This window comes from Rattus norvegicus, chromosome 4 (genome assembly GCF_021556685.1).
Source record: "Rattus norvegicus strain SHRSP/BbbUtx chromosome 4, alternate assembly SHRSP_T2T, whole genome shotgun sequence".
Lineage (NCBI taxonomy): Eukaryota > Metazoa > Chordata > Mammalia > Rodentia > Muridae > Rattus > Rattus norvegicus.
This window is the reverse complement of record NC_141537.1, coordinates 150,303,283-150,316,299: the sequence shown is the minus strand read 5'-3', so window position 1 is coordinate 150,316,299 and position 13,017 is coordinate 150,303,283. Positions and strand designations below refer to the sequence as shown.

The window sequence follows — 13,017 nt, the reverse complement described above, 5'->3', positions numbered from 1 at the left end:
TGGAAGGCTCTGGCAATGAGACTCCAAGGGATCATCTACTAAAATCCACATCACCCTTGGGCAGAGGGTGTGGGGATGGAGAGGAAGATGGAAATTAACTTCCAGGTTGTTCAATATGAAAGATCCTCATAGCCTCAACCAACCATTTTTCTTTTCCTTCTGATTTCTGGGGTGGACACAAAGAAGACATAGGATTAACTCTGCCTTGTTACAATTTGGAGGTGGCCATGGAAATGTAAGTTTAGTGAAGAACCAACAGCTGTTATGTCAGGAGGCTTTATACCCACCAGAAGGTTATTACTTGATGAAGCTATCTGAAATCGTGTGTACGCTGTATCAGATATCCTGGCCAAGGGCAGCTATGCCCACTTGGCATGGTTGGGAGACTGACACATGGTGGGGGAATGTAACATGCCCAGTGACACGTGGCAAAGCTAGGGCTACACTCAAAAATCATGAAACTCCAGGCTGTTGGTTCAAGGTTTGTTACTCTCTCACATTAGAATCCCTTTGTTTCTGCTTTTCTCTACTCTGTCCCCAGAATTGGAAAACAGAAAGCTGTTGGCTATAGTCTAGCTAGGTTTGCTGCTCTGAGTAGTCCCACAGTTACCTGACATGTTGGGCTTGAGGTGCAGAGGCTCTGGCCAGACCTCTAGAGTCACCGTGTAACTAATGTAGAAACAGCAGAGTCAAAGCTCCACTTAGCCACCTACCATCTCTCGGTGATTGGGGTAGTAGGTCTGCTCAATGAGTGGAAATTTCTCCCCTCCCAGTGTCTTGAAGATGGCCACCATCTGAGCAAACTGCAAAAGACAAGAGAGAATTTCAATGTATCCTCAACTTCTGGAACAGACAAAACATCAATTCATCAAATAAATAGAGCATTTCCTCTGGAGAAGGCACTGTGCTAAATGCACTGATGATACAGAGAAAGGAAAGGCACACGCAATTCCTTTTCAAGGACGTGTACTTTTGGTTGGGGGAAGGAAAGAGAAAGCTAGCATCCATCTAGAGCCTACTTATGTTAAAAGAATAATCCCTTTTCAAACTGACCGAGATGAGAAGAGGTAGGGAACTTCACTCACTCACAGAACTGGAGCAGGGAAAGCGGTGCGCACATGTAATCACAGCACTCAGTGGAGGCAGGAGGATGATGTAGCATCAGCTACAGAGTGAGCTCTAGGCCACTGTGTTGGGCTACATGATAAAATCTTGTCTTGAGAAAAAGATTAATAACAGAACTGAAAAGGTGTGAAGCAAGGGTTAAAACTTGAGTCTCTAACTCCAATACGCCCTTCTGAGCAACAGAGCAAGGTATAACTGAAGAGATAGATAACTCTCTCCTGTGTACTATGTGGACCCACCAGAGTGTGCACAGGAGATGTCACGAGTGAGGTTGTTCTTCAGGAAGACTGGAGGGTCAGTGGTAAGACATACAGATCATCTTCCTGGCACTGACTTCCTGGGAGGACTAAAACAAAAAGCTAACAACAGAGAGGTCAGCTGCCCGAGGTCACACTCTCCAGCCAGGTTCACTGCCAGACCCTTCATCAATCCTTGGAGTATCTACTTTTCCAATTCTGCAGAGGCAATGCTCTTCTCACAGGAAGCAGAGGACTTCCCCAGCCAGTCCACATCTATCCCACAATGCCAAGCACAATGATGGGCAGCAGGGGAGATCTAGCATCTTTTCTCTAGTGGGATCAGTTCAGGCTCCAAACTACTAATAGCTTGGTCAGCTACAAGGGAAAGTTGTTAGATCAAACCTGTCCTCTACCTTTCTTTCTTTTAAACAAAGTTTGGTCCCATTCTCTGTAAGGGTATTAGTGTGTGTGCCAAGCTGGAGGGTTGTTAGTGAAGCAGAACCTTCTGGTGATTTCCTCTTAACTCAACAGTAGCCTTTGGACAAGGGCCCTGTCCTTCCCAGGCTCCTTCTTTAGATATGAGCAGAGAAGGGTCAGTTCCTTCTACTCCCCACACTGCATCAGGAAGAACACCTTTTATTGTATTTCCCCCAAGCATCAGATCACCGTCTTTTTTGGTGAAGATTCTATTAAAATGCAGGGAAACATGGGCCTTTTGGGACTACAGCCTCCAGTGACGTGGGACTAGTAACCTTAGGGTTCTAAGGCTTCCTTTAACTCAGTCTCCATCGCATTATTGCTGGAAGAGACCAGGCAGATTCCACACCAGATCTCTGTTTTCCATGTGAGGGGACTATGGCTGAAGCCTCAGAGCACATGTGGTACTGAGGCCACACGGGGAGAGCGCCGAGCTTCCTTTATCCTTGCCCACCACATCTTTCATTGCCCTTCCCTTCTCATCCATGGCTTCCTCACTTGCTCTGACTGTCCAAACTGACCCTCAGCCCTTGCCTTCATTCTACAATTCCTCCCACTTCACTTGACCTTCAGACCTACCTGCCCATCTGGACCTGGCAGGATTCCTTTCCCGCCCAGGCTTCTCGGGCGCTCCAGCATCTCCAGGGAGCTGATGGCAGCTCTGCCTAAAGACCTCTGTCCTGCTGCAGCCCACACTCTGGCATGGCACCAAGATGTAGGGCCCCATCTTCCCTATGTGTGGGTGAGTTACACAGACAACCACACAGATGCCAGGAAGGCCTGCGGCAGACTCCCAGGGCCCTGGGACAGCCAAGACTAAAATGACAGCCAGTTCCCAGGCTTTAGTTGGGTCCCTGAGAGCTCACTTTACCCTCCCCACTCCATTCCCTGTCTGATTAATGTACTAGGTTTGGCATCAAACCTCTCACTTCCTGGAAACTAAGATTAAGTGGCAAGTACACAGTTACCAATTAAACAAAGGTAATATCTGATAAGGGCTATTTCCTCTACGCCAACCAAAAAAATGAGTCTGAGAGCTGGTGTGGTGCTGGCAGTGAATAGGAAGATGCTTATTTAAACCACCCATCTAATGACTCAAGAGAGAATTCATTGAAGAAACAGGGTTTCGGGTTCTATTTGAATAATGTGTTATTCCTGTCTTTCCTAGACATTAACCCAGGGCTGTCAATCTCCAAGGAACCCAGAATATAGACACATCTGGAGCAATCAAGGATGGTGACATTCTTGCTTTCTTTGGACCATTGCTTTTACTGACAGAACTGTTTCCTCTGAAAAGCCAGTACAGTTTTGGGTCCAAGGAGTCATTGCTCACAGTCTAGTGCAGGGCATCGCATGCTCTAGCCTACTGGATGCCTGTCCTCACACTGAGAGCACCTTGAGAAATTTAGGGAACATGAGCCAATGTTATCATATCAGAGGGTCACTCCACTTACTGTCATTCAATATGTCTACTTCTACTGACGAGCTGAGAACAACGTGTAAAATGTCATTTGTGTGGCAGCTGCTTAGTGAGACTATAGGAAGAACTTGGTGTGTGGCCAACAAGTCCTGTTGTTCCCATGCAAGGCCAAAGGCAATGTGCTGGGATTGTGAATGGATGAGAATGTGACCCCTCACCAGATCCCAGAGCTCCTGAGGGATCTCTTTGTTCCTGCCTTCTCTAGCCTCTGCCACAGTTCAGGGAAAGAAGCACAGGACCATTATCTGGGAGGTCTCAGTGTCAGGGAACTATAACAAGCACACTGGCAAAGTATGGCGTATATAGTACTAATTACAGTTTGTAGTCACATGAGATAGCTTGTCACAGGGTTACATCATTAAATCACTCAGTTAAAGCTGATTCCAGAGGCATCACCCTTCGTAGCCACAAGAGAACCAAACTCTGACAGGAATTGGAGATGGGGTGGGTTAGAGCATATTTCAGGAGGAAGGTCATGTAATTGAGAAGAAATGGGCAGTTCCCAGAACAATATTTAATAGATACCTCATATGTGTTTTCAGAGATAGGCAGCACACTCAAATCACACCACCCTTTTAGCCCATTTTTGCAGAACAGTAGGATTCCAGATGTCACAGGCCACACACAGGGAAAAACTGCAAGTGAGCTCAAGAACCCAACCCCTCCTTAACCACAGCGCTCTCGGACCTTGTCCACACCTCTTCCTCCTACACTGGAAGGTCTCTCTGGCATTCAGGGAACAGGAAAGCTGCCCATTTGAGTATAAAAAAACCAACCGAAAGTCAAGAACAGTGTCGGTGGGCCTGTGTGGTTACAGAATACCCCTCCAGCTCCCAGAGTGAAGAGGTTTAAGGTTCTGAAATGTCACAATAAGCCTGGTGAACCTTGGCAATCTAGCATGTGTGAAATTTGATTTTTGAAAAACAGGACAATGAAGAGGATACGATTAGAGGAGAGCATTTCCTTCAGTGAGGCCAGCCTGGTGCAGCAGAGCTAGCCGAGGGGAGTACCCAGGCATCCCAGTCCCTCATGCCTCATTCTTTCAATACTTTCTCAGCCTAAAAGTTTCCACAGCCCTCCAAGGTTTCTAGACTGACTGTGGAGGCGGGAACCAAGCCAGTTCTTCTTCACTTCGTGTGAGAGGCAGTGCGACTTACAGAAATCCTGGCTCTGTAAGTTTGGCAAGGGACTTGATCCTTCCTGGGTCTTATTTCTCTGTACAAAGTGAAAATAATAATACCTCCCTGGTAAGCTTATCATGAAGATTAAATGAAATTACGTGGAATAACCTCAGAAGGTGGCACCACACACAAAGAGGTTTTGTGCTCCTCGTTTTCTTCTTTCTCCCATGAGGGGTTAGGACTTGACTACCTCAAAGGAAACTTCCAACTCACATGTGCTGTCTGATTCATGCGTGTGCAGAAGAACCTGACTTTGCGGTTGTTGAAGCACTGGTAGAACTGTCTCTAACACCGTTTGGAGTTGAATTTCTCTACTGGCTCTAGGCCTTCCTGATAGTTTACCCATTTTAAGAGGCAAGAGGCAGGCACTTTTACCACGGTAGCCCCTGGTCAAGGAAAGACCTACATGAAAGGTTTTCATTACGGGATCTTTGCACAGCATGGTGGAGAGGTCAAAGGTCTACTCTGCAGCAAAATTGTGCAGCCCATGACATCTGGTAATATGCTACCGTGATGGCCTGCCCCATCCAGACTCCCAGATGACAAGCCTCTCGGAGCTTCTCAGTCGGTGATAATAACTACTGGAGTGCTGGAGGCACTCTGCGGGGGTTGGGGTTGGGAGTGGGGGTGGTGTGCTTACCACCCATGGCTTGTCACAGAAGTTGTAAATGGACTCCAGTGAGTTGATGCTGGGGAGGCCTGCATACTGCATGCCAATGACCAGGTGGCGGAAGTCTTCATTCTCCGCCATGCCAAATGCATGCTGTCGGATGAGCACGAAGTCTGGCCTGAAGGACCTGGTAAGAATGCAGAGTCAAGTTTCCATTAACACCTCAAGTAACACATTTTCAAAGCCTAAGACAGAGAAGAGATGCAAATGAATGCCCAGTCCATGACCCCTGTGTTATCCTTTCTGGATGGGTAATGAAGTACCAGTACACTTTCCAAAGATCTGAGGACCATATCTCTGGCTCTCTCTGGACTAAATGCTGTGTTCTTCTAGCATACAAACACTCAAAGGGGGAAAGACAGCTTTAGATCCCCACACCTTAAGTGAAAGGGATTTCTCTCTGTCCTCATAGGGTAGTATGAAAGCCTGAAGTGCCTGTGGTTCTAGAGTTGTGCTCCAGTGAGGTCCTGGAAGACCACACGACTACCAGATCTCTGGTCCTAATGTACTGTTCAACTCCTTAAAGCTGCTCCCTAAAATAGGCAATGCCCTCATCAGGCCCCAGGAGAGCAAGGAGCTAGGCTGGCTGAGGGCAGATGCCAAACTTCCCAGTGTTATCCTTCCAAAGCGGACGCTAGGGAGGGTGCAAATATTTTTTGCAGAACTGAGGTTGAGCAACGGGGCTGCAGGAAGCACTGAGAGTACGGAATGTTCCCATGCACGGGAAAGCTCTCCTGGTTTCACCTCTAGCCAGCAAAGCTCCTGCTAGCGCTGCTTCAGAGGACTAGCTTGCCTGCCTTCATGCCTAGCGTCACAGATCTTCCCAGAGAGACAGTTTGTCACAGCATCTGCCCCAAGGCTCTGCAGCTCAGCATTTGACACCATGTACAATGACCTACCTGGTCCTCTGCCCAGGCACCATCCAACTCCACCTACAGATCCAACCCAACCCAGCTCAGAGACCGGCTCTAGTAGTGAGGGTTAGAGGCGCTCTCCTCAGCCATTCAAAAACTTACTATAACATCTGCTCGGGGCATTCTGATCTGATCAGAGGCCCCCGTACCCCTAATTAGTCCTTTCCTGTTGGACACTGAAGCCCAGCTGCATCCCTGACAGAAAATCCTAACCTTTTATCCCAGTTATGAGAGTCATTCAAGTTCCCTGTTGGCACCTGCCCTGGAGTCTTGCTGCTGTTCCTTCTGTCACCACCCGCCTGTGTGTGCGTCTCTGTGACACACCCAACCCACGGATGGAGAAGTCTGTCTATCTGTTGTGGATCTACCTAAGTGTCCCTCACACCTGAATAAGCTTTACCTATGTTGTTCTTCAGAGTCCAGAATGGGCAAGCCCACTTTCCTATTGCCAGGTCTCAGACAAACTCAGCCTGGTCTTTCCTGCCAGATTCTGTTGGACACTAGACTCCAGGGGTCCAGGGTCCTATGACTAATGTGAGGTAAGAATAGTGCTATTCCGAATGGCTGAGAAACACCTAAAGAAATGTTCAACATCTGTAGTCATAAGGGAAATGCAAATCAAAACAACCCTGAGATTTCACCTCACACCAGTCAGAATGGCTAAGATCAAAAACTCAGGTGACAGCAGATGCTGGCGAGGATGTGGAGAAAGAGGAACGCTCCTCCATTGTTGGTGGGGTTGCAGACTGGTACAACCATTCTGGAAATCAGTCTGGAGGTTCCTCAGAAAATTGGACATTGAACTGCCTGAGGATCCAGCCATACCTCTCTTGGGCATATACCCAAAAGATGCCTCAACATATAAAAGAGACACGTGCTCCACTATGTTCATCGCAGCCTTATTTATAATAGCCAGGAGCTGGAAAGAACCCAGATGCCCTTCAACAGAGGAATGGATACAGAAAATGTGGTACATCTACACAATGGAATATTACTCAGCTATCAAAAACAACGACTTTATGAAATTCGTAGGCAAATGGTTGGAACTGGAAAATATCATCCTGAGTGAGCTAACCCAATCACAGAAAAACACACATGGTATGCACTCATTGATAAGTGGCTATTAGCCCAAATGCTTGAATTACCCTAGATCCCTAGAACAAAGGAAACTCAAGACGGATGATCAAAATGTGAATGCTTCACTCCTTCTTTAAATGAGGAAAAAGAATACCCTTGGCAGGGAAGGGAAAGGCAAAGATTAAAACAGAGACTGAAGGAACACCCATTCAGAGCCTGCCCCACATGTGGCCCATACATATACAGCCACCCAATTAGACAAGATGGATGAAGCAAAGAAGTGCAGACCGACAGGAGCCGGATGTAGATCGCTCCTGAGAGACACAGCCAGAATACAGCAAATACAGAGGCGAATGCCAGCAGCAAACCACTGAACTGAGAATAGGTCCCCCGTTGAAGGAATCAGAGAAAGAACTGGAAGAGCTTGAAGGTGCTCGAGACCCCAAAAGTACAACAATGTCAAGCAACCAGAGCTTCCAGGGACTAAGCCACTACCTAAAGACTATACATGGACTGACCCTGGACTCTGTCCCCATAGGTAGCAATGAATATCCTAGTAAGAGCACCAGTGGAAGGGGAAGCCCTGGGTCCTGCTAAGACTGAACCCCCAGTGAACTAGACTATGCGGGGAGGGTGGCAATGGGGGGAGGTTTGGGAGGGGAACACCCATAAGGAAGGGGAGGGGGGAGGGTGATGTTTGTCCGGAAACCGGGAAAGGGAATAACACTTGAAATGTATATAAGAAATACTCAAGTTAATAAAAAAAAAAAAAGAATAGTGCTATTCACTGCTGGAACCTAGAACTTATTTCTGAAAACCTAAAGCAATCTTAAGTTTCTGGACAAATGAAACCATTTCTCCCATCTGGAATTCTCATTCCCTTCATGAAAGAACTTCCCTGCATTCATCAACACCCCAGACCAAGGTGCTCAGGACACCACCTGGTGTAGAAGTGCTCAGGACCCAATAATTTTCTTCCATCTACAACAAATACTGTCTATTTCAACAGTAGATTCTCCTGTTGGGCACATGAGTTGTTGGGAATGAGGCATGAAGAGAAGATACAGGGATGTGCATCAAAATGAGCATTCAGTGCAGGGCAGGGCTTTGCCATCAACTCCGAGTGAATCTGAACAAATCAAGCATAAATGGGAAGGTCGGGTGCTTTAAAATGTTTTCAAAAGCAACAGGACCTGGTTCTCCAGGGTTACTATTTGGAGAGAGATAAAGGCACAAACCACCCTGACTTGAGGGTAGGTAGCAGTCCTAACATCAGTTACCTCTGAGTGAACCGGTGAAACTTAAGGTTGCTTTCTCTAAAGCTGGACTAAGAGCTGCCTTCTCTAGCACGTCCATGTAATACTTGATGCAACCATCTCAAGCTGACTTGAAGCCACCACATCAAGTGGAGGGGACAGCAACCCCAAGAACAGAAAGGCCCGTACCTGACAACCTTTGTGCCATTCCGGAGTACCTGCATGTCCACGGCGTAGGTTCCATCCGCATGGGCCACCAGGTTAAGCTCTGAAAATTCTGCCTGGAGAGTAAGAGTACACAGTGAGTCTCAGTCCCGTACACAGCAGCAGCCATAGACCACACATCTATTTAGTTTCTATCTTTCTCACATCCATTAGATTTCACCCAGTACTCAAGGAAACCCTTTGAGTTGGTGCTAGAGAGAACTCTCCTATCTATCAAAGGAGAAAACTGCCTAAGTCACATGACTTTTCTGAACAAACAAAAACCTCTCACTGTGTCTTCTGATTCCCAGCTCAGCTTCCCCTGAACCTCTCTACAGAGACAGAATGTGACCAGGACCAGTATCTCCTTTCTTAGTCTCTACTTGAAGCACTGGATTCTGGGTTAGGCTACTAGATTTCTGTCTCCCTGTCCCTGACAGCATGTCAACTGAGGTACTTGCCCTGCCTGGGTTTCCGTTTCTTCAGTCTATAACACAGGTAGTTTTTTTTAAATCAATCCAGAATATCTAACAAGTTGTTTTAAGAATGGAATATAGATTGGGCATGGTAGTGTACCCCTTTAATCCTTGCTTTCTGGAGACAGCGGTAAGCTGATCTCTCTAAGTCTAAATCAAGTTCCAGAACAGCCCGGGCCACTTAGTGAGATAATGTTGCAAAAATCAACAAATAGCAATAGCAATAGGTAGGAAAGTATCCTATTATTCTGTAAATTCTAACACAGAGAAAAGAAATAACTTCTGTTATTACATAGAAAATATATTTAAACAGCACATCTCCTCCTTACAAAGGACCTAATTTTCTATTACATGGAACAAGAGGCAGAGGAAGGTAAACAAACAGCCTTTCAAAATCCTTATAAAAACAAGGGAATGTTCTATCTGAAGTGCAGCCTCAGGGTCAGAGTAGGCAGAGCCTAAGACATATGCTTGCCCAGAATCACACTGCCATCAACAGCATGGGGGTAAGGTCAGTGGCCTAGGAAGACACTCCTCCAATGCTTCCTCAGCTTGGGAAACCTGCCTTGCAAGAGACCATTGAGAATCACATTGTTTGCTCTGAACCAACAGCTGAACCGTTAAAATTCAAAAGCCCTATGACAGGAGATGCGCATTCAAGAACCCACTGGGGGACATTGGACAGTAAGAGATGGCTCACTCTGGGATGATGGAGGGCATGTGAGGCTTCTTGCTGATTACCTGTTCTACTTTGATGTCATAATCTCCAAGGATTTTTTTGCCCCGAAAGCACTTGGCCCTAGAGAAAGGGAGAAGGGCACACTGATTAGTTTTGTTCATGCGTGTGAACTCAGATATGTAATCTCCTCAATAAGAGGACTATAGCAAATGGACCCCAGACTGAGAGTCAGGAGACCTGGGTTCTGGCTCTGGATTCTATTGATTGCCATAAAGTCCCAAGCAAGCCACTTCATTCCCTTTAGCACCACCTGCAAAATTATCCACAGTATCCTTTTACTTTCAACTGTTTTGTCATTTTATGATCTAATCTCCTGTATTACACACACACACACACACACACACACACACACAGAGAGAGACAGAGACAGAGAGACAGAGAGACAGAGACGGAGAGAGAGAGAAGAGGAGAGAGAATGTGTGTGTGTGTGTGTGTGTGTGTCTAGAAATAGGAATTTCCTCTATATTGTTCTTGGTAAAGACTAGGTCAATCTTACACACCTCTGATGTGTCCTTGTCTAACCCCATGTTTCACTCTACATGTAACTGTCATCAATTTGTAGACTTTTAGGATTTAAAGAAATCCCTATGGACAGGGTTGTGTTAGGTTGAGTTGTTAGATGAGGGGGGTCTGTGGAGATCCCTAAACAACCAGGTTGATGCTAGGACAGATGGTTACTCTCTGCAAACCAACAATGAGGTCCCATTGCAAAGGACAACATCTACAGAGCTCATTGAACATAGAAAGGTTAAGCATGGAGCCTTCACCCCTAGTTCTAGACTCTTTGGTGGTGACAGAAAGAGAAACATGGACACCAACTGGACCATAAACTTGAACTACAATGTGTCCTGCCTGTGAGATGTGTTTGAGCAATCATGACACTGAGCTTGTGGGAGTGGCCAACCAATGTCTAATTTAACTTAAGGCCGCTTCATGAGAGAAAGCACATGTCCAACACTGCTTGGATGGCCAAGAACCAAAGACCGGATATGCCAGAGACCTAGGGAAGAGACAAATATAATGTATCTTTAAAAACAATCAATGAAATGACTCCTACTGGTATTCAGGTATACTCATACATCAGTATCTCTTCTGGTCATCATCAGAGACCTTCCTCAAGCAGTAGATAGGAATAGATACAGAGACCCATAGCCAAACTTGAGGAGAAAGAGTCGAAATTAGAGATCTCCTTTGGGTTCCTACCCTTGGAGCTTAAGGAATCCCTCAGAAGAGGGGAGGAAAGGTTATAGGAGTCAGTGGGAATGGAGGACACCAGGAGAATATGGGTCACTGAATCAACTAAGCAGAGTTCATGGGGGGGTTCACGAGTCTGAAGTGGCAAGCACAGGCCTGCACGGGTCTGTACTGGATCTTCTGTATATGCTTTTGATATTAGCTTGGTGTTTTTGTGGGACTCCTAACTGTGAGAGTGGGTGTGTCTCTGACTCTTTTGCCTGCTCTTAAGACTCTTTTCCTCCTGTTTAGTTGCCTTTCCAGCTTCAGTGTAAGAATTTTTGCTTTGCCCTATTGTTGGAGGCCTGCTCTTTTGTGATGGGAAATGGAAGAGAGGGAGATCTGGGACAGAGCTGGGAGGAGTGGAAGGAGGAGAAACTGTGCTTGGGATGTGATGTATGAGAGAAGAAATCTATTTTTTAAAAAAGAAGATGGGATCAAAATAGAAAGAATGACAGAGAGAGAGAGAGAGAGAGAGAGAGAGAGAGAGAGATTGCTATTAACTCTTGATTTCTTCATACACATACCAGAAGAGCTGACAACCAAGGAAAGCAACTGCAACCGAGCATATACAGCCTGTATCACAGACATTGGGGAAAACAAGTGATGCTAAGTTATGCAGCCCAGTGTCCTCCCAATCTGCCAGGGTTGAGAGGAGCTTCATCCTATGCATTAATGGCCTGCATCGGGCCTGTATGAGGAGACCACATTCTTGCAGTTGTATTCCTTCCTGCCTGCCTCTAAGCTTCCTTCTCTCTGTAGGATTTTTCTTCTCTGCTATTTAGGCTTTGTTTTCTGTTTGTAAAGAAGGGCCTGAGTACCTGCACCTAGTAGGCTAAATCATGCCTGCTTCTCCCCCTGTGTTCTACATTTCCAACTAGCTTGTTTCAGTGGAGGTTTTCCAAATCTCTTCTCAAAATAAAGGAGTATGCCAATATTTTATTTCACATTGTGTTCTATGAGCTGTATGCTAGTTGCTTGTAAGAATAATTGATCCTCATAATGACTGACCAAACAGGAAGACAATTCTTTGAAACAACAATAAGGAAAAAAAAGAATCAAAATTCAAAGGAAGAAAATGACATTTCCAAGGTCATTGGCAAGTTAGTGGCACAGTCACACGGGACCCTGAGTGCGGCGCCCCTATGCCACACAGCACTATCTTCCTCTGTTGTGTTTTCCCCACTGTCCCACACCATGGAAAATGACTTATCACATGTGCTGCAGCATTTCCCCCCCCCCCCATTTTTCTTCTACTCAGAAGAAACTTAATGATGCTATAAGTACTCGTCCCACCACAAATACTTCCTTTCCTGATTCCTGTCAACTTACTCAGGATGAGGCCAGGCTATTTCCTTTGCTCTATGGATTCTGGAACAGACCGTTCTAGGAAGTTGTCATTTGTGCTATCCAAGTCCCTGGCCACCCTGAAATTGCTCCTCTGAGGCACTGGGCCATCCTGGAGATGGATCACTAAGTCCAACCCCCCACCTCTGCCCTAATTCCTTCCTAAGTTTCACATCCGCTTGCATCCAGGACCCTGAGCAACATTCACAGTCCAGCATGCCCTGTAGCACATGCCACTCTCTTGACAGTTTTGTCTATGCATGACACTGTCACTGATCTGCTTACGAGTAGACTCAGTCACTTTGCTTATGACTATAGCAAGGACAAACTAAAATAAAGGACCAACAAAATGGCTTCTCTTTGGTTGTATGCCTGCACTGCTATCACAAATGCTCTCTTGATGTTTCTTCTTACCTTTGTGTCTCAAATAGCTTTTCTGTAAGATTAGCCTCGGAGACTTTATCAATAACTCTTCATTCTGTGTGCAGATTAGCATTTTCAAAGTATGTTCTTCGACATACTAGTTTCTCACAACACTGTGAAGGAGTCAAGAGAGAGAATGCTTCCTGTCCATTGAACTGCTGGGGAAACGGAAACCC

At 46.0% G+C, this 13,017-nt stretch overlaps 1 protein-coding gene across 2 annotated transcripts in view; it reads right to left on the bottom strand.

Annotated features, from left to right (window-relative positions):
- Positions 1–13,017, bottom strand: part of Syn2 (synapsin II) — a 158,157-nt gene that overhangs the window by 38,828 nt on the left and 106,312 nt on the right. For both annotated transcript variants that reach the window (NM_001034020.2, NM_019159.2), the window contains 4 exon segments: positions 714–803; positions 5,143–5,299; positions 8,609–8,700; positions 9,841–9,898. In NM_001034020.2, coding sequence (NP_001029192.2) covers positions 714–803; positions 5,143–5,299; positions 8,609–8,700; positions 9,841–9,898 — 397 coding nt within the window.